Source organism: Malania oleifera, chromosome 3, assembly GCF_029873635.1.
Source record: "Malania oleifera isolate guangnan ecotype guangnan chromosome 3, ASM2987363v1, whole genome shotgun sequence".
Lineage (NCBI taxonomy): Eukaryota > Viridiplantae > Streptophyta > Magnoliopsida > Santalales > Ximeniaceae > Malania > Malania oleifera.
Genome location: NC_080419.1, coordinates 101,078,519 through 101,101,884, shown reverse-complemented (window position 1 = coordinate 101,101,884; position 23,366 = coordinate 101,078,519). Strand labels below are relative to the sequence as shown.

General features: G+C 37.7%; 1 protein-coding gene across 1 annotated transcript in view; it reads left to right on the top strand.

The window, feature by feature from the left end:
* LOC131151762 (CHD3-type chromatin-remodeling factor PICKLE-like) overlaps window positions 1–23,366 on the top strand; it is a 131,667-nt gene that overhangs the window by 72,954 nt on the left and 35,347 nt on the right. The window contains exons 20-24 of the mRNA XM_058103165.1: window positions 18–99; window positions 13,823–14,020; window positions 21,139–21,289; window positions 21,380–21,485; window positions 21,635–21,709. Coding sequence (XP_057959148.1) covers window positions 18–99; window positions 13,823–14,020; window positions 21,139–21,289; window positions 21,380–21,485; window positions 21,635–21,709 — 612 coding nt within the window. The remainder of the gene's footprint in view (window positions 1–17; window positions 100–13,822; window positions 14,021–21,138; window positions 21,290–21,379; window positions 21,486–21,634; window positions 21,710–23,366) is intronic.

The following is a 23,366-nucleotide window of genomic DNA, read 5'->3' as shown; positions in this document are numbered from 1 at the left end:
ATTTTTCTTTTCAATAGATTACTTGACCGTGAACAAGCTGGAGATGAAGAAGCTACTTTGGATGATGAAGAGGAGGATGGATTTTTGAAGGCCTTTAAGGTTTATTTCTCACTATTGTTATTATAATTCATTATTATGATTGCGCCTTTATCATTTTTATTGATTTATGTCACAAACTTTCATTTTGTAATTATAATTCATTATTATGATTGTGCCAATTTCATTTTTTGATTTATGGCACAAGCTTTCATTAGCATGATGCATACAATGATGACATTCTTGTTGTGCTCATGTGGTATTGATTTTGATTAGAAATGCAAGCTGGTTGATCCTGGTAGTAATCATGTGCTTGTCTCAAAGAATAAGCCATGCTTTTTCCTCCGTTTTTGCTTCCTTTCTTTTGTTTTCATATCTGATGTCTTGTTTGTTTCAAATTTGTTGCTTTTGGTGAAACCTTAGTTTACTTTTAAAACAAATGATTTGTAAAATATTCTTTTGCATTAAAGCATTTTCTTTCATTATTAATGGGGAACCTAAGTCGTGGACTTGTGGTCTACGAATTTTTGGGGTGTTGACAAGGGGATACATTGTCACCTTTTTTGCTTGTTCTTGTGTTGATATCTTGAGTAAAATGATAGAAAGGGATGTCAATAGAGGGTCTGTAAGAGGGTTTGGGATGGGGACTTGGAAAGGAGGTTGTTATGATATTTCATCTTCTCTTTGCAGGTGATACTATTTTTTTCTTAGAGAATTAGTCTTTTCTGAATGCGCTTACTTTTTTTTTTATGATTTTTAAAGTGAGTTTTTGGCATAAAAGTAAATTTGGAAAATAGTAGGATTACAAGTATTTATTTGGTGTCCCTTTGTGGGGTTAACCTTAGAGGCTATGATTTTTGGAACCAGGTAGTGGAAAGGGTGACGGAGAGATTAGATGTTTGGAAGGGGGCCCTCTTCTCTCTTGGGGTGGATACTTTGGTTCAGGCTTGTCTTGTTAGCATCTCTTTATATTTCATGTCTATTTTTAACATTTTGGTGGGGATTGCTTGCAGGCTTGAAAGGATTATGACAATTTTTGTGGTCCGGTGGGGCGAGGGGGGGTCATAGGGACCATCTATTGAGTTGGAATGAGGTTTGTAGATCTAAAAATGAGGGGGTTTGGGGTCTTGGGAAGTTGGTGTTTTAAAACACTGCTTTTCTACCAAAATGACTATAGCGCTTCCCTTTAGAAGAATCGCCCCTTTGGAATAAAGTAATAAGAAATAAGTTTGGCATGGATGAGAATGGGTGGGATACCAATGCTAATTTAAGATTCTCTTTGAGGAGTCTGTGGAGGTCCATTTCTTAGATGTATCCTTATTTCACCCTTCACACTAAATTTGAGGTGGGGAGGGGTTCTCATATTCGTTTTTGGAAAGTCCTTTTGGCTTGGAAATGCAACATTTTCCACTTTTCTCCCTTGTCTCCTTCTAGGTTTTTGACCAAAATAAAGCCTTTTTTTTTTTGTTGGTGAATTGAGCTGTCCTTTGGTTTCCCGGAATCTTCGTTTTAGAAGACCTCTCAACGATAGGGAGATTGTGGAATTCTCATCTTTGTTATCTTTATTGAGTGGGGGTAACCTTTCTTCAAGGAGGGACGTTAGTCCTTGGTCTTTGGACCAGTCAGAAGTGTTTTTGTGCAAATGTTTTTTTTTTTGAATTTTTGATTCGTTCCAACTCTTCTTTCCTGCTATACTCTACCATTTGGAAGGCTAAGGTTTCCCCTAAAATAAAGGCTTTCTCTTGGCTGGTTGTGCTTAATAAGATAACTACCAATAACTTGTTGCAAATTAGGAGACCTATGACACCTCTCTCTCCCGATGTATGTGTGTTCTGTTACAAGAATTCTGAGAAAAATTTTCACCTTCTTTTGCAGTGTGAATTTTCTTGAAATATATGGAATATGTTTTTTGGTGTTATGGGAGGAAGCTAGGTTTGTCCTCCCTCGGTGGAAGTGAAAGACTTTTAATAAATATCCTTCGCAGGCTTTGGTAGAAGAAAAGATAGGGCAACTTTATGGAAGTGTGACTTTTTCTCAGTATTATGGGGTTTGTGGATTGAACAAAATACTCGATACATTTTTTGGGAAAAAAATTAAACCGGATGCTGGTTTGGGGTAAAAATAAATACTTGGCTTCTCTGTGGTGTGTTGGTTATGAATTCTTTGAAGAGGCAAGCTTTCAGGAGTTTCAAAGAGATTGGCACATTGTCTTGATAATATCTTTTTTTCTTAGGTATTTTTTTTTAATGCTTTTTTGTTAAGTCTTGGAGTGTCAAATTTTCTCAGACGATATCTCATTATCCCTCTTGTATAGTCTTTATCTATTAATGATATCTTCTTTTGTTACCAAAATAAAAGTATTTATCTTAGTGATTCTAGATATTTGGAATTGGCTTCTTTAGTTGACTGGTATTTTAGATTGGCCTTCGACTTATTTACGGGTCATGTTGGGGTGATAACCCTAGATTGTTGGATTTTGGGATCTTAGTGTTGTATCATCCTTAGGCTTGTCTTTCTATTATCCCTCTTTATTTCTTGTCAATTTTTAGGATCCTAGCTAGGAATATAGAGAGAGTTAGAAGGGATTCTCTTTGGTCCTGGGTTGGAAGAGGTAGGATCATTTCGTTTGTTGGGAGGGATTTTTTAGGGCTAAGAACAGTGACCAAGGGCCCGCAAGGGAAGGTTTGTTATGTTCGTGTCTAAAAATGTTGCTTTAATCTATATAGCTTTCTTGATTTCCATAGAGGAGAATCCACTTTTGCAAAAAGCTATTAGAAGTAAATTTGGCGTGCAAGTAAATGCGTTGGATGCATTATGGATGTAAATGTTCCTTTTGAGACCCCTCGGAGGTGTATATTGTAGTTCTATTTTCTCTTTATTCCTACTACCAAATTTGTTGCGGGCATTGGGCAATGGTTCTCACCTTCGTTTTTGGGAAATATTTGGATGGGTGAATTCTGTGCTTTTCATTTCTTTTCCTTGTCTATATTATCTCTCTTTGGCACACAATGGAGTTATATTCCATTTTGAAATCTGCTAGTGATAATTTATCTTGGTATTTTCCATTTTCGTAGGCCTTTTAGTGATAGGGAGATGGAGGAGCTCTCTTCGTTGTTGTGTTTATTGGAGGGTTTTTTGGCCTTCCAATAGACGGGGTGTTGTTCTTCGTTCTAGATTCATGAGGGGAGTACTTTTTTGATTCTTTTTGGAGTATTTTATTTTTGAAAACTTGTCTATATCACTTCATCGTATTATTTGGAAGGCCAAAGTCTCCTCTAAGATTAAGTATTTTATTTGGTTGTTGTTGGTTGTTTTTAGAAGTGTCACTGCTAACAATTTGTTGCAGACTAGGAGGCTTTCGAAGGATTTATCTTTGGATGTGTGTACTCTTGGTTTTGACGTTTCCAAAATCTGCATGTCCTCTCTCTCTGCATTGTTCTTTTTCTTGGAGGGTTTGAAATAAGTTGTTTGATCTTCCTGGAGAGAGCTGGGTTTACTCGGGATTGGTGGAGGGTTTGTTGGCTGTTTGCTTTATAGGTTTTAGGAGAATTAGAGATGCCTCCTAGGGCTGTTTAAATACTTTCCAACTCGCTTACCCTTGCCAAATCGAATCAAGCCGACCCAAAGAAACAGTTTTGAACTGCATGTGGCTGGGTTGGTAGGTTCAATTTATGTATAACCAAATATGTGAGTTGGGTTGTGGGTTTAGTGTGCAACCCATTGGCCCTACCCAATCTGAATGTACGTGACATAACTTTAAAATATTAATAGAGTCCTAAATATATAAGTTTCATCTTCCTCTCAGGGTCGCCATGTTCACGGAGCACGATAATCCCGAAGGTTCTTGCAGTTTTTTGAGAAAGTTTGAAGATTAACTTAGAGTGGTTGATATATGCTCAAGAATGGGGGGTTCTATTTTCTTTTTCGTAGAATCCAAGACTTTTCAATTCTCAGTTGAGGAGGGTGGTTCTTATTTCATGTTACGTATTTTTGAGCGAAATCGATACTCTCTCCGATCAGTTTGCATGGGCAAAGAGAGTGCAAAATGTTTGCTAGCTATTGTGGAGGAGCTAATGTCCAATGTTATTCCTAGTAGTTTTGCACGAACATTTAGAGATGGTGATAAAGTATTTATTTTGCAGTTGGGATACAATGCGCATGGTTGTTTTTAATGATCTTGGAACTTATACATGGCCTCCGGAAAGGATTTCTTGTGGTTCCAGAAGGAAAACTAGGCAGTGGGTGGAGAGGGTTTGGATTTCATCTTCGGAAAGCCATTGCTCCTGAGACGTTAGCCAGCAAATAGACATTAGCTAGCAAAAAAGACATCCCAATTTGCGCTTAAACCCATCGGGGAGAATTCCAAAACTTTTCTGTTGGCAGTGGTGGAGGGGGGTCAGAGAGATGATGGTGGTAGCATGAATGGAAAGCAATTAATGCCATATTCTCAAAATTCAAAATTGAGAAATCATAGCCACGATATACGTGATTTGGGTACTGGGAACGAACAAGCAAAATCAAAGTCTAATGTTTCGGTGGAAATTACTGAGAACGTTAGTGGTAACACAAACTTTTATGTATCTATGAATATAAGCCTCAGATTGCATAGTGGGACGGATGGAGAATGGGAGGTAATATGGTCCCAAGTTACTCAAGCTCAGGAAGTGGGATGTACAGAGAAGATCAAGGAAAACAATAAAAATTTTAAGCCCAAAGCTCCCTTCAAGCCAAAGCCCATCTCAATCTGGTGGCCCAAACCAACACAAGCCCTTCAAAACAATAAGACCCAGAATCCAGAATGGTCATCTTTAGCCTTGGGGAGTTCAGTGAGAAGGGGTGATGTTGTGGTTCTCGATTTGAAGCAATTTGAAGTTGATCACCGAAGCGCGTCGATGCTAGCTCAGTCGGTGAAATATTCCGATGACATTGGGACTGTCAGTATTGGCACCGATGAGACTGATGCTGAGCTCTTAGGCTCTGACGAGACCGATACAGAGCACTTAGGCTATGATGAGGCTGATAAAGAGTGCCTTGTTACCGGTGAGTCAGCAAACACGTCTGATGGTGAGGAAAACTTGCAGCAAGACATCCAATTGATACTTCACGAACATTCTGGAAATATTTTCAAGAAGTAGGGAAATTTTGAGCAATGGGTGCTTGAGCTGCGAGATGGAAGAAGAGTTGCGGTTCCAATTCAGATTTCTTTGCCACTTGGTGAAGTCACAGAGGGTTTGGAAGAGCAAAACCAATTGTCCTTGGTTCCATTGAAGCCTGCAGATATTTTGGAAGATTGGGCCTCGGACAATGATACAAAGGTTGTTGAGCTACCTAATGAGAGGGGTTTGCCACCTTTAGTAGTGGAACCACTAGCCTATTATTTACCCTTGACTACGGAAGGACAGGAAGTTGTGGATGTGGAGAGTCCAGTGAGGGAAGTACCTTATTCCGAGTGGTTCTAAAGAAGATTTAAAGGGTTTGACAAATTTCTGGGCATGTCCTTACAAGGTTTGGAAAATCAAGTAACCACTTTTTTGCTGGCTATTGAGGTTGAATTACACTGTAGGGCTACTTTGGAAAAAAAAAATGCACGTGACTTGAAGAGGACTAGTGCGAAAGGTTTAAGAGAACTTAAAGGTTTATTCAGTTTAATTAATTATGGTTCTACTTCATCTAGGCGCATTGGAATTATTAGGGAGCGGGTTCTCTCTATTTCTAAATGAATCTGAACATACTTTCTTGGAATGTCAGAAGATTGAATGAGGTTGAGAAGAGGCTTCAAATTCGTAATTTGTTGTGTACATGGAAACCTGATATTGTATGTTTGCAAGAGACTAAACTTGAAGGGATTACTAGAGGAATTGTCCGAAGTATATGGAGTTGTCCTTATGTAGACTGGTTGTACTTGGGTTTAGAAGGTGCTTTTGGAGGTATTGCCTTGATGTGGGATCGAAGGGTAGTGGAAAAGGTGGAGGAAGCAGTGAGGTATTTTTCTGTTTCATGCAAATTTAAAAATGTTGGTTATCAATTTGAGTGGGCTTTCACAGGTGTTTATGGGCTAAATTTGAACAAGAGGCGTAGGAAAATGTGGAAGGGGCTGATAGGGCTGATTAGTTGGCGGGATTCGCCGTGGTGCCTAGGAAGTGATTTTAATATAATCCGCTTCCCTTTAGAAAGACTAGGGGCTGTAAGTTATACTCGGGCTATGCTTGAATTTTCAGATTTTATCTCTTTTCATGGGCTGATGGATATATCTATGGAAGGAGGCGTTTACACTTGGTCCAATTCTTCCTCCGCTTCTAGAATAGATTGGTTTCTTTTCTCTCTGTTTTTGGAGGATCACTTCACTCAATTTTCACAGAGAAGGCTGTCCAAAATACTTTTTGATCACTACCCTATTCTTTTTTTTTGGGGGGGGGGGGTGGGGGGGGAAGTCATTGGAGAGGTAGAACTCCTTTTCGCTTTGAAAATATGTGGTTGAGGGTGGAGAACTTTGTTGATAAAGTGAAGGAGTGGTGGGCATCCTATTCGTTCCAAGGAATTCCTAGTTTCATACAAGCTAAGAAATTGGAAGCATTGAAGTTAGATTTAAAAAAGTGGAATGGGGCAGAATTTGGGAATGTCACTGTTACGATACAGCAAAGTTGGAACAAATTGAATGACTTGGATGTTAGAGAGGAAACTCATCCTTTAACAACTGAGGAAAAGTTAGAATAAGCTACTCTCCGCACCAATATTGAAAAGCTCACTCTTTTAGAAGAGATTAGTTGGAGGCAGAAGTCTAGGGTGCAACATTTGAAGGAGGGGGATGCAAATACCAAAATTTTCCATAGAATGGCTAATTCTAATAAAAGAAATAATGGTATTGACAGCCTTGTGGTTGAGGGTGCCTTGTCTTCCGATCAAGGTATTATTGCTGATTACATCACTCAATTTTTCATGAATTTATACTCTGAGCAACAAGCTAGTCGATCATTCCCAAATTTCTTAGTATTTCCAAGAATATCCGGTGATAATGCAGATTGGCTAGATAGACCATTTGAGGAGGCGGAAACTTTTGATGTCATACAAAATTTTAATGGTGATAAATCGCCTGTACCAGATGAATTTACCATGGCTTTCTTCCGAGCTTGCTGGGGGATTCTCAAACATGATCTTATGGCTGTGTTCCATCATTTTTTTACTAAAGGCCAGTTTGAGAAAAGCTTGAATGCTACTTTCATCACTCTCATACCTAAAAAAATGAAGCAATTGAAGTAAAGGATTTTCGCCCTATTAGTCTTGTTGGGGAGGTTTATAAGATCATTGCTAAGGTCTTAGCCACCAGACTTCGCATGGTTATGGAAGATATAATTTCAACTTCATCGGTGCTTTTGTGAGGAACAGGTAGATTCTTGACCTTGTACTTATTGCTAATGAATGCCTTGATAGTAGATTGAAAACTGGGGTGCCAAGGCTACTTTACAAATTAGATGTTGAGAAGGCTTTTGATCATGTAAATTGGGGTTTTCTTATGCAATTACTAGAACGAGGTGGGCTCTCTACCAAATGGAGGCGGTGGATTTTATTTTGTATATCTACAGTTCATTTCTCCATTATGATAAATGGCACTCCTTGTGGGTTTTTTGAGAGCTCTCTGGGGTTGAGACAAGGTGACCCATCGTCTCATTTGTTGTTTGTCTTGGTTATGGAAGCTGTGGGGAGAATGTTGGATAAAGCTGTCCATGATGATCACATGTTAGGGTTTGGTGTGGGGCGTATAGTGGGAAGAGATTTGGTGGTGTCTCATCTTCTCTTTGTGGACGATACTCTAATTTTTTGTGACGCTGATCTGGATCATATTTTGTTTCTCCGTGTGATACTTACGTGGTTTGAGGCGGTCTTTGGTTTAAAGATAAATTTGGGCAAGTCAGAGTTGGTTCTTGTTGGTACGGTGTTTAATTTTGACTTACTCTTGCACGTCCTTGGCTGTAAACAAGGTAATCTTCCTATGAAATATTTGGGTCTTCCTTTGGGAGCTAAATTCAAGGATAAGACAATATGGAACCCAATCTTGGAGAAGATGGAACGAAGGTTAGCAGGGTGGAAACGTTTGTACTTATCTAAGGGAGGAAGAGTCATGTTTGTTAGACGTCGTAGCCCGTGGAGTATATACATGTACCCCGCAGCAGATATACAATGTAGAGTCAGAGGGGGGGGGGGACGAATGACTCTTTTCGCGTATATTGAATTTCTCTGCAAAATAAAATCTCTTGGCAAGATACAAGAAATTATATCACAATATAAATATAAGTCATGCACAAGATTTGAAGTAAAGAGTGTAAGGGAGAGAAAGAACAACACCGGTATTTTACGTGGTTCGGCACCAACCCTACGTTCACGCCTTAGCACCAAGCCAAGGATTCCACAATCCACTATCAACGCTCCTTCCCTGGCGGAGCAAGCCTTACAACTTGGGTACACAACCCTACTTTCGGGAACAAATTCCTACACACAAAGTGCTTTCAGCTCACAAAGAACCCTCTCCAAAATGGTTCACAAAGAACCTTCCAACAAATGGTTCACAAGGAACCTTACAAGATGATGGAAATACAAAGGATGCTCCACAAATGAGCTGATATTAATTACAAACCAAACCTTACACACACTCTTAAGGATTGTATCAAACAAGATTGGAGAACATGAGAGTTTGAGCACTTTTGAATGAATGAACTGAATGCAAAGTGCCTAGGTTTTGTAAACAAAGAGATTTTTCACTAACTGCTTGTATAAATCACAAAAACATTTGTTAAACAAGTCTAAGGACTTGTATTTATAGGCAAAGTGGGCTACTAGCCGTTTTATGGCTGTTGGGCATTTAAAACAATAAAAAACTATGCAAACTAGCCATTTATAGCCGTTGAGGCAGAAATCCCGACGGTTTTCCTGAAACTGTCAAAGTCATCAACATGAAAGTTGTGAGATTTTTTCTTAGCTTTCCATAGACACCAAGATTGCCCTTTTTGGATTTTTCTAGCAAAAGTTATGTCCCAAATACCGAAATTTGTTCAGGAAATTTTATAGGTGCATAATTGAGGTTTTAAACCCAACCAAAAAGCCTTTTAATCACTTAAAACATTCTTGGACAAAAGTATATAAAATATATAAAGTCTAATGAAGATTAAAACTTGTCCAAGTGAGCTTTTCTTCAAATATAAGTTATCTTGATTTATGAAAACACAATTTGAAATATCATTTCATATCTTATATACTTAGAATGTCCTTTTACAAAAATATACTTAACTTTCTTAAAGCTTTAGGACATTAACCATGCTTTGACAAAACCGGCACTGAGTATAAAAATGTTCTTAAAACTAGGATGTTAAAATTTGTCCCTTTGAAAACATATTTGAGTTTAGGATTCATTTGACAAACTCTTAACTTTAACTTTGAAAACCATGAAAGTTGAGTTTATGGTTTTAGTGCAATCCTATAAACTCATGTGCATTGCTCACTCTTGCTCGGAAATCATGCAAGAAACAAAACGCAAGAGTTACAACAAGTTCTTACCACACACACAAACCTTATTACATATAATTCAACAATAATCTTCCGTTGGTTGTGCTTGGGTCCTTTCCGAGTACGTGTCCATTTGATCTTCTTACTCGACGTCAACTCAGTCTGATCTTTGCCTCTGATCTTAATACTTCATGTAATTGCCACTGAGCCTGTACTAAACATGATTAGCAAAGATGGAAAACACTAGAAACCACATATAGGTCAATATCATCAAAACACATAAACCATGATAGTGTAGCCACCAAGGCTAACAATGTTAATTAAAAGCACTCTATCTAATTGACCCACTTACTTTCTATCTTTATTTCCTATTCCTGCTGCTGTGGCTAACTGTATTGAGAAACTTCAAAGTAATTTTTTATGGGGTGGCATTGGTGATGAACCAAAATTCCATTTGGTTAAATGAGATACTATTTGCTCTCCCATTTCTTCGGGTGGTTTGGGGATAAGGAAGGTAAGATAGTTTAATGAAGCTTTGCTTGGGAAGTGGTTATGGAGATTTGGGATGGAGAAGGCTGCTTTTTGGATGCAAGTGATAGAGGTGAAATACGGCTGTGAATGGGGTGGTTGGTGTACTAGGCCTGTTAATGGTCCACATGGTTTTGGCTTGTGGAAAAATATTAGTCGGGGATGGCCTTCTTTTTCTGGCCACGTTCTATATGATATTGGAAATGGGTCTAAGGTGAAATTTTGGCAAGACCATTGGTGTGGTGAGACGTCTCTTGCAGTCAGCTATCCTGATTTGTATAGATTTTGCCGCGATAAAGAAGCTAGTGTGGCTGAGCTTATGAAGTTTGATAATGGAGTCTTGTTTTGGGATGTAAGTTTCTTTAGGGGTATGCATCTTCGGGAATTAGAGGCCTTGACTGGTTTTATGGATACCATATATGGTGCATCGGTGAAGGGGTTCGGTGAGGATAAGATGTGCTGGAAATCTGATAGAGAGAAGGGCTTCTTGGTTAAAGGTTATTATGGTATTTTAATGGGCTCCAAAGATTGTGGCTTTCCTTGGAAAAGTATTTGGAAACAGAAAATTCCATCTAGAGTAGCTTTTTTCGTTTGGACTGCTGCTTTAGGGAAATGCTTAACGATTGACAATTTACAAAAGAGAAAGGTTTGGATATTGGATTGGTGCTACATGTGCTAGTGTAATAATGAGACGGTTGATCATCTTTTTATTCATTGTCCGGTTGCAATGGACTTGTGGGTTATGGTGTTGGGTTTGTTTGGAGTGAGCTGGGTTGTGCCGCAATCTGTAGTGGGACTTCTAGCATGTTGGCAAGGCAGATTTGGTCGTTATCGAAATGGGTTTATTTGGTTGATAGTTCCTCATTGTTTATTGTGGTGTCTTTGGAGGGAGAGAAATAGTAGGTGTTTTGAAGATAAGGAAAGATCCATTTCAGACCTGAAGCTATTTTTCTTTACAACTTTGATGGATTGGTGGTTGCTTTGCGAAACCAATCATTTTCTTCTGTTTTTGATTTACTAGATTCTTGTAATTTCTGTTTTTGATTTGTTTACTCCATGTACATTCCTTGTGTATTTGGTGTTCATTTTTTATATCAATGAGCTTATTACTTATCAAAAAAAAAAGTTGGTTGATGACTTTTTTTTTTCAATGAGAAATCCAACGTATAGATAGCTTGAATGACACTTCCACTCTAGGATATTCAAGGTGACATCTTCTTTTGCTTTAATTTTTCTTGTTCTTCAAAAAAGCTAAGCCTTCAATTTGACCCAATGCACCCAATAATCAAACTGACCCAAATTAAACCAAACCATATTGTTAATGGTTTGATGATGATTGGATTTTCACCAAACTGAGGAGGTCCGTTCAGTTGGAATACCGCTAATGCCTTTTGACTTAATGGATGATTAATGCTTTGGCATAGGATTCATTACTTGGCTTCTCTTTTAGGAATGTGTTTCAGTTCAAATTTTAAGTGTGGAAAGAGATAGTATAAAATTTAAAAAGCATTATTTTCTGGGCAATTTTCTGTTTGTGATGTAGGATCTCTATTTTGTAATAGAATAATCATAATTCCTCTTTTTCCCCTGTTTTGTGAAATTTGGTTTTAAAATTTTTAAATAATTTTAATTTTTTAGAAGAAGAGAGGAGCAACAATGAATAAATTTACATCATGTGAATCATGGGTGGTAGGGTTAAATTTACTGGACTGAACCAATCCACTAAGATCAAATAAATTGTTTCTGATTAGAAGAGAAAAACAGAAGAAAAAAAAATTCCTACCTTCTAGCATATAAGAGTGCACCCAGCAAATCCCATGGAACTGAGGGAAGGTAAGAAGTATTCTTGACAAATCTCAATATTGAAGCTTTATTTCAATCCACTAGCTATTTTAAACCCAAGAAACATTGTAAATGAGGCCTAGAAACTCTTTCCTGCCAACATTTTTCCCCAGTCTTCCAATCACTGACCAGGTGAGAGAAAAACCATTAGTTCTTGCTCAATGGCAAAAATGACTCTTTTGGGGCCGTTTGGTATCACCATCAAAAATTACAAAAACAAAAACTAAAAACTCAAAAACCAGAAAAAGAAACTAAAAACCATAAAATTACAAAAATGAAAACTAAAAACTCAAAAACCAGAAAAAGAAACTAAAAACCAGAAACCACCAACCTTTTTGGTTAACATGTATAAAACTAATACAAACTAAAAACTTAATTAAAAAATGCTCATTTTCATCTTTAAATCAGATAATGTTATAAAAGTATGATTAAAATAATAAATTGCAAATAATACATATTAAAAATACTATAAAAATAAAAATTATGATAATTATTCTACTTAATTGTTATACCTTAAAAAGTTTACTTTGCCATAAAATTTTATTGGCCATGACAATTGAAAAATAGTAAAAATATTTTGCAATTGACATTATTTTTAATATTCCTGGAACAGGCTACCAAAACAATTGAAAACTGTAAAACCTGGTTTTCAGTTTTTTTGCAAACAGCTGAAAACCGGTAATAGAAATTGAGAACTGACAATATAAACTAAAGCGTTTTTATAATCTGGTTTTCCACTGTGTGGAAACAGAAACAGAGAAAGCAGGCCCTTAGGAAGCACAATGACAACTGTGCAGAACATTTGAATACTATATAGCACAGGATAGGGCAGATAGCAATTCGTTCAAAGGTTATTAATGCTGGTTATCTTGTCAATTAGTAATTTAGTATATTACAATCGGAAGCAGTCAATCTAGTTATGATGTGATGCCTCAAACACTTGATAGGAAGATGACACCTGTTAATCTTTGTTAAACCCAGAAATTTGAATTACCTGAGCTTTTATTTTGGTCCTCTGCTCCTGAGAAGATAACTTTACCCCTTGATCTATTAGTTTGCAGACATATCTTCTAACAAACTGGCCAAAATGACCTTAAAATGGCATTCAGAGTCAACATCATAAGTGAGGTTGTTCAGGTAGCATGTAAACATTAGCTATGATGCTTGAATCTACTGATGTAAGCCGCTTTATTATGTAGCTGAGATAAAACTTCCATAATCATGACAGAAATCAGATTGAATTGCCTCATGCTTTTACATCCACCAGGAAACCCCTCATAATTTCGTGTTGCAATGCATTCTTCAATCCACCTAATAACCTACAATAGACTGTCAGTGACTCAGCAGATTAATAGGGCATGCTTGATTTATTTTCTAGGGCAACCACATGGTTGCTTTGCAAGGAGGTATGGTACTGGCGGATCAGTGTAGGTATGTTGACACTATCCCATATGTTATTTATCGCAGCTGTTTTGGAGCTGATACAAATTAACGAATTGTCCAATATGGACCATATGGTTGATACCACGAGAAATTGCTGAAATTCAATGCATGGACAGTAGCAGGCAAGATGTCTAATTCTTTGGCTTGATGACAAAATCCTGAACTCCTAATACTTCTAGGTTGCTTTTTGGGAGAATAGGGTTCTAGGCATCAGATTTCAATTTGTCTTGATTTGGGCAGAAATCAGTACTATTTTTTTGTATTGCATTAATCCAAGGTCCGAACTCCTAGCTCCTAAAATGGGGTTATGGTCTTTTGAGATGGATCAACCTGGTGAGTGTGATTCTCCGAGTGTTGCAACTTGCAATGTCTTTGCTGAACTGAAAGTGATCTTTGCATTTATCACACTGCTTATTTATGTAATTTTTTTTTTAATGTGATCTTCGTGATTTAGCTTTATAAAATTTGTGTTCTGCAGGTAGCAAATTTTGAGTATATTGATGAAGTTGAAGCTAGGGCAGAAGAGGCAGCACGAAAGGCATCCATGGAGAATAAAACTAACATGAGCAATTCAGAAAGGGCAACATACTGGGAGGACTTGTTAAGAGACAGATACGAAGTGCATAAAATTGAAGAGTTCAATGCCTTGGGGAAGGGGAAGAGAAGCCGCAAACAGGTACTGGACTATGGCAATTTTTTTTTTTTTAATGATCAGCAGGTACTGGACAATGGCAATTGTGTGACCTTAAAAACACAATATTCATGCTTGCATTGGAAAAAATCACATACACCATGAACCTAGCCCATAGGGCCCAGCAAAGATAAATACCTTATTCATGATTTTTATTTGTTCTTGAAAAAAAATGCTTTGGTAAAGAAGGCATTTGGGATCATTTTTTTTTTATTGAAAACTATTTTTAGAAAATTTGGTCTATTAGGATTTCTTTATAGGTAAATTTGGATTAATAAAAGCCACCATCCCTAAATTAAATGATCCATGTGATAGGAACCAGCCAACATTTGCTCATTTAATTTTAATTATAGGAATTTAACTATCCCATTGTTTTGAGGACATCACCTCTAGGCAATGAAAATCAAGTAAAACTCAATCATGAACTAACAAGTACCAACTGTAATTAGAACATGCCAAATGATAGGAGTAACTTTCAGAACGTTACTTCATAGGCATATAAGAAATCTACGGATGGTTAAGAGAAATCTATGGAGGATTGTTTGAAATCAAAGACAGCCTCTTGGGATGGTTGAGGCACCATCTTGGGATGGTTAAGAGAAATCTATGGAGGATTGTTCAAAATCAAAGACAAATCCATTGACCTAGAAAAGGAGGAGGAGGTTTCGTGGAGTTTGGAACTAACATATTAGGGTTTCAATGACAGCAGTACAATGGATTTCTAGATGTTATCTTTAGTTCTTGTTTGGAGTATTGGAAATTATATGGGTTTTAGTAGTGGGTGGGACCCACTTTAAGGGGTGAGTCCCTTGGAGTGGGGTTGAGTTTGAATAGAATAGTTCTTTCTATTTTTTGTTGTTTGGCGAGCTTACTGGAAGCTAAGTGTCATGGTAGCCCATTCTTGTGTTTGAGACACATATGAGAGGGCCGTGGTGGAAGCCTTGTTGGGGGGGGGGGGGGGGGGGCACATATGGATGTTTCATGGAAATACTTATGAACCATGGATTTGATTATGGAGGCATCATAGGCATAGCTTGCTGCTGTCAAATATTTTGTGAACGTTCGAATGAATTGGCCTTGAGTTCTGTATATTATATATAGACTTCACAAGAATGTTATACATGGAAAGTAAATAAGGTCTAGCATGATTCTATCCCTATACGAGTAAACTATAATTTGTCAAGCCCTATACATGTAAACTAAATATATGCTAACTATACAAAATAATGAATTGAAATATAAGGAAATAAATGTGGGCTGAAGAAAGGAAAGAAATCTTTTGCTTTGTTGTTTACTGTTTCGTTGACAGCCCCCCTCAAATTGATGCAGGTTGATCAACAAGCATCAATTTGCTACTTAGGAAGCATTGTCGATGACGAGTGAGAGCCTTGGTGAAGATGTCCACAATTCTTAATTCAGTGGAAATGTGTGGAAGAGTGATAACACGAGCTTCAAATGTTTCACTGATATAGTGACAATTGACTTCAATATGCTTTGTGCACTCATGATAGACAGGATTGGCCATGATTTGGATATCACTCGTATTATCGGCATGTAGAGGTTTAGGATTGGTCTCAGAAAAATCTAGCTCAACAAGCAAGCCTTGAAGCCAAATAATTTTAGAACAAGCAAGAGACATCGCCCGGTATTCTGATTTCGTCGATGACTTAGAAACTTTGTCTTGCATCTTGCTCTTCCAAGAGATCAATGCATCACTTAAGAACACACACCAACCAGTGATGGAGTAACATGTATCTGCACAACCAGCCTAATCAGCATCGCTATAAGCAGCAATGCGAGTAGAATTGCCTGCAGGGAAGAATAAACTACGGGCAGAAGTGCCCTGAACATAGCGTATGATCCTACGGACAGCAACCAAATGAAGATGACGAGGAGTCTGAAGAAATTGGCTGACTTGCTGTACAACAAAAGAAATGTCTGGTCTAGTAATGATGAGATAGACAAGACTACCCTACAACTTCCGGTATAAACTTGGATCAGCAAGTAAATCGCCCTCCTCTTTGCAAAGCTTGACATTTAATTCCATGGGAGTATCAATAGAAGTACCCTTCTGAAGGCTTGCTGTGGCCACCAAGTCACTAGCATACTTATGTTGATTGAGTGAAATACCTGATCACGACGACTAGTCCCATGAAGATGTTAAATGATGGGAAGAGAAGCCACAGGAACATCCGCCGTAACCAGATTAGAATATTCATTCCAAAGAGTTAGAAAGTCTGAATAATAGTCTTGGATGGAATGATTATCATGTTGAAACATGGCAATTACATGCTCTAACTGAAAACGACGAGCACCGTTATCTTGATGATATACTATTTTTTAGTAAGTCCACATGGATTGAGCGGTGCGATAAGGTCGCAAGCTGAGGACAATATGTGGCTCAACCGAGCCAAGAAGCCAAGACATAATCTGAGCATCAAGCACAGCCCATGAAGGACAAGCTGCGGACTCCTTGGATTTATCAGGGTTGGGTGCACAATCTGTGCCATCAATATGACCCCAAAGATCTTTTCCCTTCAGGAAAAAGTTCAAATTGAAAAGCCCACATAGAATAATTGTTGCCCGTAAACTTGACGCACACAGGTGCGGAGTCCATGCTAAATAATATTGAGAAACGCAAAAAAAAACAGACTCTGCCGAAAGAAACAGACCACCAGAAAATCTAGAAGCCCAAAATAAACAATGCAGGTACACAGAGAAAACCAAGAACAACCTCCCTGCACTAAAAAATAAACTCTTGAACCAAAGAACTGCATTAAAAATTAAATCTTGAACCAAAAACCTGCTGTGCCGAGAAGATAAGTGCCAGAAACAGCAACTGAAAGCGGTTGCTTGCTTGCCGAGAGTCACAAACAGCAACAGAAATTGGAGAAATGAGTGGCAAACCAGAAACCTGCTGTGTCTGCTTGCCGAAAGTCACAAGCCTGCTTGCCGAGAGTCGCAAACAGCAACAGAAACTGAAGAAATAAGGGACAAACCAGAAACCTGCTGTGCCTGCTTGCCGAAAGTCACAAACAGCAACAGAAAACTGTTGCCTGCTTGCTGAGAATCACAAGGACATAAACTGGAGGAATAAATGGCAACCCAGAAACCTGCTGCGCTGACAGCCATGCAGCCACAGAAGTACCGAAAGAACAGAGAAATATTCCAGAAGAGAAAACAAAACCACAACAGCCACGAAACCGTGAAGACAAAAAAAATCAAAGGGGGAAAAAAACCTTCCAGTCGGCTGGCTCTGAACCATGTCAAATATTTTTGTGAATGGCCGAATGAATTGGCCTTGAGTTCTGTATATTATATAAAGACTTTACAAGAATGCTATACATGGAAAGTAAATAAGGTCTAGCATGATTCTATCCCTGTACAAGTAAACTATAATCTTTCAAGCCCTATACATGTAAACTAAGTATACGCTAACTGTACAAAATAATGAATTGAAATATAAGGAAATAACTGTTGGCTGAAGAAAAGGAAAGAAATCTTTTGCTTTGCTGTTTGCTGTCCCGTTGACAGCTGCCACCATGTGGCATTCCAATATATAGAGAACAATTCCTCAGACATGCTACTGTTTCCTTATGCTAAAGTGCAAATGCCATAGAAAGCTCTTAATAGAGGGGAAAACCTGGTGAGCTTCCTACCACCCCTTGTGGCATGATGGGCACTGAGTGAGCACCCAAAGGAGATCATAGGGATGGTCTCTTGACATTCAGGAGGGATGTCTTGGGCTTGTGGTGGTATTTGGAGCCCCTGTGGTGGCGCACTATGGGATATTGTGTTGTGCTGTTCTCTTGTGGAGGTTGAGACATGTATCCGCAGGTCTGCTATGCCTCTTGGATTTTCACTGAATGGTGCCTATTTTATTGATTGAACTATCAAGTGGATCAAACCTTTGTATGTCTGCCTCCGGTAGTGTAGGCTATAGGATGCCTCTTTATGGGTGGCTCAGACATACGGATGTTTAGTGCATTTCCACACACATGAGGATTATGTTTGGTGCCAACTACCTTGAGTGCTTCTGGGTTATGCCTTCACCATTTGGGATTGTTTCCTTAGTGACCACCCTGCTTGGGACAAGATTCATCACATTGATATGCTTGAACATTAAATGCTCGTTGATTATTTTGACGCATGCAGAAAATACGGCCAGAGGAGGCTCTGTGCAGCCTTGTTTTTATGCCAATGGAACTCAGCGATCTCATGATGCTAGGTTCTATTGTGGAGTTGCAGAAGCCAGCAGTTCAGAGTGGGAAATCAACTGCAGTTAACGCTTTTGTTAATGGTGGAGATCGCCGCTGTATTGATATCAGGCTTGGGGGGGGGGAATTATAGGAAGCTTTAAAATGTGGTTGCTGTTCCAAGATGGATATAGGTGGGGTGATGGTCAGTAAATGTGCTGCAGAAGTTGTGTGGCAGCTAGGGTTTCCAAGATGTGAGACCCAAGGGGAAGGGGATACGAGATTATAAATATTTCATTGAATTTGGCTCCTATTCTTAGGATTGATCCTAGAGCCCCACATAGTAACTTAAATGTTAAAAGCCCATTTTGTGTCTGCTGAAGTCCAGGAATTGGTGGTAGCTAAGCAAGGTCATATTATTGGTGGTCAATGGACCTTAGAAATAACCCATCAAGCACCTTAATTTGCACTTTTAATCTTCTTTTTCAGACAATTGATATTTTTAACCCTTTAATGAAAATAAGACCAGCAATTTAAATTACATATATTTGATCAAAGCATAAGGTAAAAACCATCAACAAGTAATCATGTAATTATTATCTAGTAAACATGAAAGGCGCTCCCGGGCCACAAGGATCCCCGCTTTGTGGGGGTAGGAGGTGGGGTTGTCACAATGTATGCAGCCTTACCCCTACTTTTATGCACAGAGGATGTTTCCTTGGACTTGAACCCATGACCAACTGGTTGCAAAGGAGCAACCTCGTTGGTCCAAGGCCCACCCGCAACATACAGTTGGACCATGGCTACATGCCCATGCTTATGTGGAAGACCCAAATTAAGCTAGCCACAGGGATAAAATAATATTTAAAGAAAATCAATGTGTCGTTCCATGATTTAAGCTTATTTGGAAAGGTTTATTTGAGTAACCCATGAGGGATTCCATTTATGATGAAAAAGAAAAGAATTTTTACACCTTAATGTAAATCATACAATGATGATTTGGACTTAAGGTTGTACTTGGATGAAATCCTGAGCTGCATGCATATCCTCTTCTTGAATGAAGAATCAACCAATCAAACTCATAGTAGTTCAAAAGTTTCTAAGGAGGACCGGTGGGGGGTGGCGGTAATCATGAATACATTGTACATCAATATAAAATATGTTTCTACCATTAAAATCGTGCTATTGGATATCAAATTACACGATCTATTCATTCTGCATAAAAAAAAGAAAATCATATAGTCAAAGTCTTAAATTTCTATTTCAACTCAAATTTCAAAGCTCCAAAAGTACGGAAATTTCGACGGAAATTTTGATTCAATGTCAATTTCGATTTCGATTTGAAAAAGTAATGGAAATAAGTAGTAAATCATGAAATTCTTTTATAAAGCTTTAGAAATGATTAATATACATAACAATGTAAGTTTTAGGACTAATATACTACAAGTAAATACATCTATGCTGTGTATGAGGTGGAGAAGTTGTAATATAATATGTGCATCAAATATATTTGCAAGATAATGTCCATTAAACATATTTAGTGAATCAGTTAATACAAATGAAATTCATAAATAATTTAAATGTTATTTATTATACAAATAATGAAAATATATACCTGAATGGTTACATAAAATGTTGTTGTAAGTTTTACTTTTTCATAAATTTCAAAAGCACTTGTAATAATCCTTTTTTTTTTTTTTTCGATAAAAATAAATAAAATAAATTAAGAGAGAAATTTCTCTTCACTCCGGAATCTCTCATTTACATTCCGGGAAAATTTCATTGCTCAGTTCAAATTTCGACAAGTTTAGCTAAAATTTTGAGATTTCAATAAATTTCAGATGATTCGCTGAAATTTCAACAGAAATTATGCAAGATGGAAATTGATTGCCATTTTGATTTCGAGGGTGACAGAAACTGGAAATTTCGTCGGAAATTTTGACAAATTTGTGGAAATTTAAGACCATGCATATAGTTCATGATGAATATACAAAATAAACCCTATGCATGCTTCTACCCATTATCCCAAAAACTAAAATCTCTGCAGCCATTAGCATATATTTTTCTGAAAGGAATGATCTTGAAAGATCGTAAGGTTTGTAGAAAAATCCCTTCCTATATAACAGCATGGAAAGTGCCATAGGCTTCTTATGAACACAAAAGACCTTAAGCTTTGAAAAATCCTTGCAGGCTTGCAGCATGATCCCGATAGAGTTTGGTCCCACAACAACAGTATCTCCGTCTTTTGTAATCCTCTAAAAGAAGCACCCTAGTTAAAATAAGGTTTGGGCAGCACTGTGGTGCTGGGCGTCTTCCATTGTCTGTTTTGGTCCCTTTCAGTGTCAGCGCAAATTAGGTTAAAACTTGCTTCTTCATGCATTTTATGTCCAAAAGTAGACTTGCAAGGTCAATTTAATTACAGAAATGAGTTTTTCCAATGGTTTGTTTAAAATCCTGCAATTTATTTGTGGGATTGCACTTTGTAATATGCATCGGTGCTGCACACGTATTGGAGAATACGAAAGTTAGTCCTGGGATGTGGGGAAAATGTGATGTCTATGCACACCTGGGCACCTTCAGAAGAAAATAGTCTTCCGGTGTTAGTTTCAAGTGCTCTCTTTTTAATTCTTCACTGATGTACGTAACCATACATGTTAACCTCATGGATCATTAAAATCTAGCTATTTTTGAAGTGATATTAAATTGTACAGATTCCATTTTTATTGGCTTTCAAATCTCTAAACAAAAACTTCCCCTTCGTATTCACCCAATGCACCATACCAAGCCTCTCCCCCCCCTTGAATAGAAAAAAGTTGTACTAATATATATATATTTTCACATATTGAGGTGAACCTAACTTGTTTCCTAACTTGCATGTTCTTCCTCTATCAACTTGGAACTTTTCAGATGGTATCTGTAGAAGAGGATGACCTTGCTGGTTTGGAAGATGTAAGTTCTGATGGCGAAGATGATAATTATGAAGCTGAGTTGACTGATGGTGAGACAACCTCATCTGGGACTCAATCTGGGAGAAAGCCTCACAGGAAGAAGCCTCGTGGTATCTTTTTGCTGCATTAGCAACCTTATTAGTGATTAGAGTTTTGCATATTGGTCATTGTCCCATTTTCCAATGATTTTTCATTTGCAGTGGATAGTATGGAACCACTTCCTTTGATGGAAGGGGAAGGAAGATCATTTCGAGTGTTAGGATTCAATCAAAACCAGAGAGCTGCATTTGTCCAAATTTTGATGAGGTTTCCTCTTAACACATTAATATCAGCATCTAGACTCAATTCTGTATTTAACATCTATGCATGTGCACATACTTGCATGTGTTTGCTCATGCGCTGACACTTGGTGTTTCAATATTTTGCTGCTTCTCTTATGTTTCATCATTTTCCAGGTTTGGTGTTGGGGAATTCGACTGGGCAGAGTTTGCACCTCGCTTGAAACAGAAGAATTATGAAGAAATTAAAGAGTACGCTATCCAACCTCCACTTCATAGTTCATATGTAATCTTTTGAAAGTTGAAATATTTTTCACTGAAATCATAATTATGGTTTTGTCGTATAAATTCATTTGGGGGTAAAACATTCTGTAATGAAAGTTGAAATATTTTTCATTGAAATCATAATTATGGTTGTGGTACAAATGGTTAATTTGGGGGTAAAACATTCTGTATTTGATTCTCATGTAGGCTTTAAATGAATTTTGTGCGGATGTGCTTTAGTAGTACTTGAAAATTTGAATCCCAAGTTTTCATATGCATCGAGTGTATCAGTCGTTCTGGGAGCATGATGTAAATGCTAATGAGTCTGCTGCCATGGGGCATCTCCACGAGGACATGTTATACGCACAGCATATCAGGATATCAAGAGATTGTCCATTGTCTTTTTTGGGAATTTTAAGTAAATTATGTTTTTGAATTTTACAAATTCAATACAGCACACTCTTGAGTTAAGGGATAGAGTAGATGCAATTTATTTATTTCTTTACATTCTTTTTTATAAATTACTATGTTCATGACAATCTTAGCACTTGAAAAATGATGATGAACATGAGATTACTTTCTAAGGACATTACTTTTTTTTTTTAATGCACTAGGATAATACTTATAATTGATTAGTATCATTATAAGTTATAACATGTTTTGACCCTGCGATGAGGTAATGTTGAACTGAGTTTTCCTTGTTATTGGATATTTCTAATGCTAATGCGCGCAAATTGATTAATGTTTGGATTTGTGGGGGAAAATTTGAGAATAGGTAAGATTAGTGCTAGAAAACCAGGCTAAGATTTGGAGTAGAATCAAGTAATTAGTGTTGTAAATCTGAAAATAAACTGAAGATTCAATGAAGAAAATACAGCACTTAGGGTTAGAGATGGAGAAGAGAAGAAGAAGGGGAGGAAAATCCAGGTGGTAGTTTTCCTAGAGCTTATGCGCAACTCCAGGACTGCAGCTCATATATACTAGTAATAAAATACATGAATGAGAAAAATACCCCCTCTCACATCACATAATTACTAAAATAACCTAATCTCTTCTCCCACTCCCCCTCAAGCTGGATGTATGAAAATATCACCTAACCCCGCTTGGTACAACCATCAGACAAGGCAGGCTTAAATAAGGCCTTCATGAAAACATTTCCTAATTGATACACGAATTTCAAAAGCAGAATCCTTACAAACTTCAACACAACATTGTTCACAGAGTGGCAATCAATTGCAATGTGTTTTATCCTCTCAAGAAACACTTGGCTTCTAGCAATACAAATGGCATCTTGCTTATCACAAAACATATCTATCGGCTTTGTTACCATGAAGACCTATGAGATTTCAACCAAATAATCTCATTCACATTTTGTGCAGTAGCTTGGTATTTTGCTTCAACACTAGATGTTGTTACAATAGTTTGTTCTTGCTACATTTGGTAAGAAGATTGCCTCCAACAAATGAATAATATCCAGTGGTAGACCTTTGATCAGAGCTCTGCAGAAGTGTACTCCATGATCTCATTGTTTCTAACATTTATATATCAAACCTCTACAAGGAGAGCTCTGAGATACCATAGAATCCTAAACATCATGGTGAGGGAGTTTCCATAAACTGACTCCTGACAGTCAAGTAGACAACTT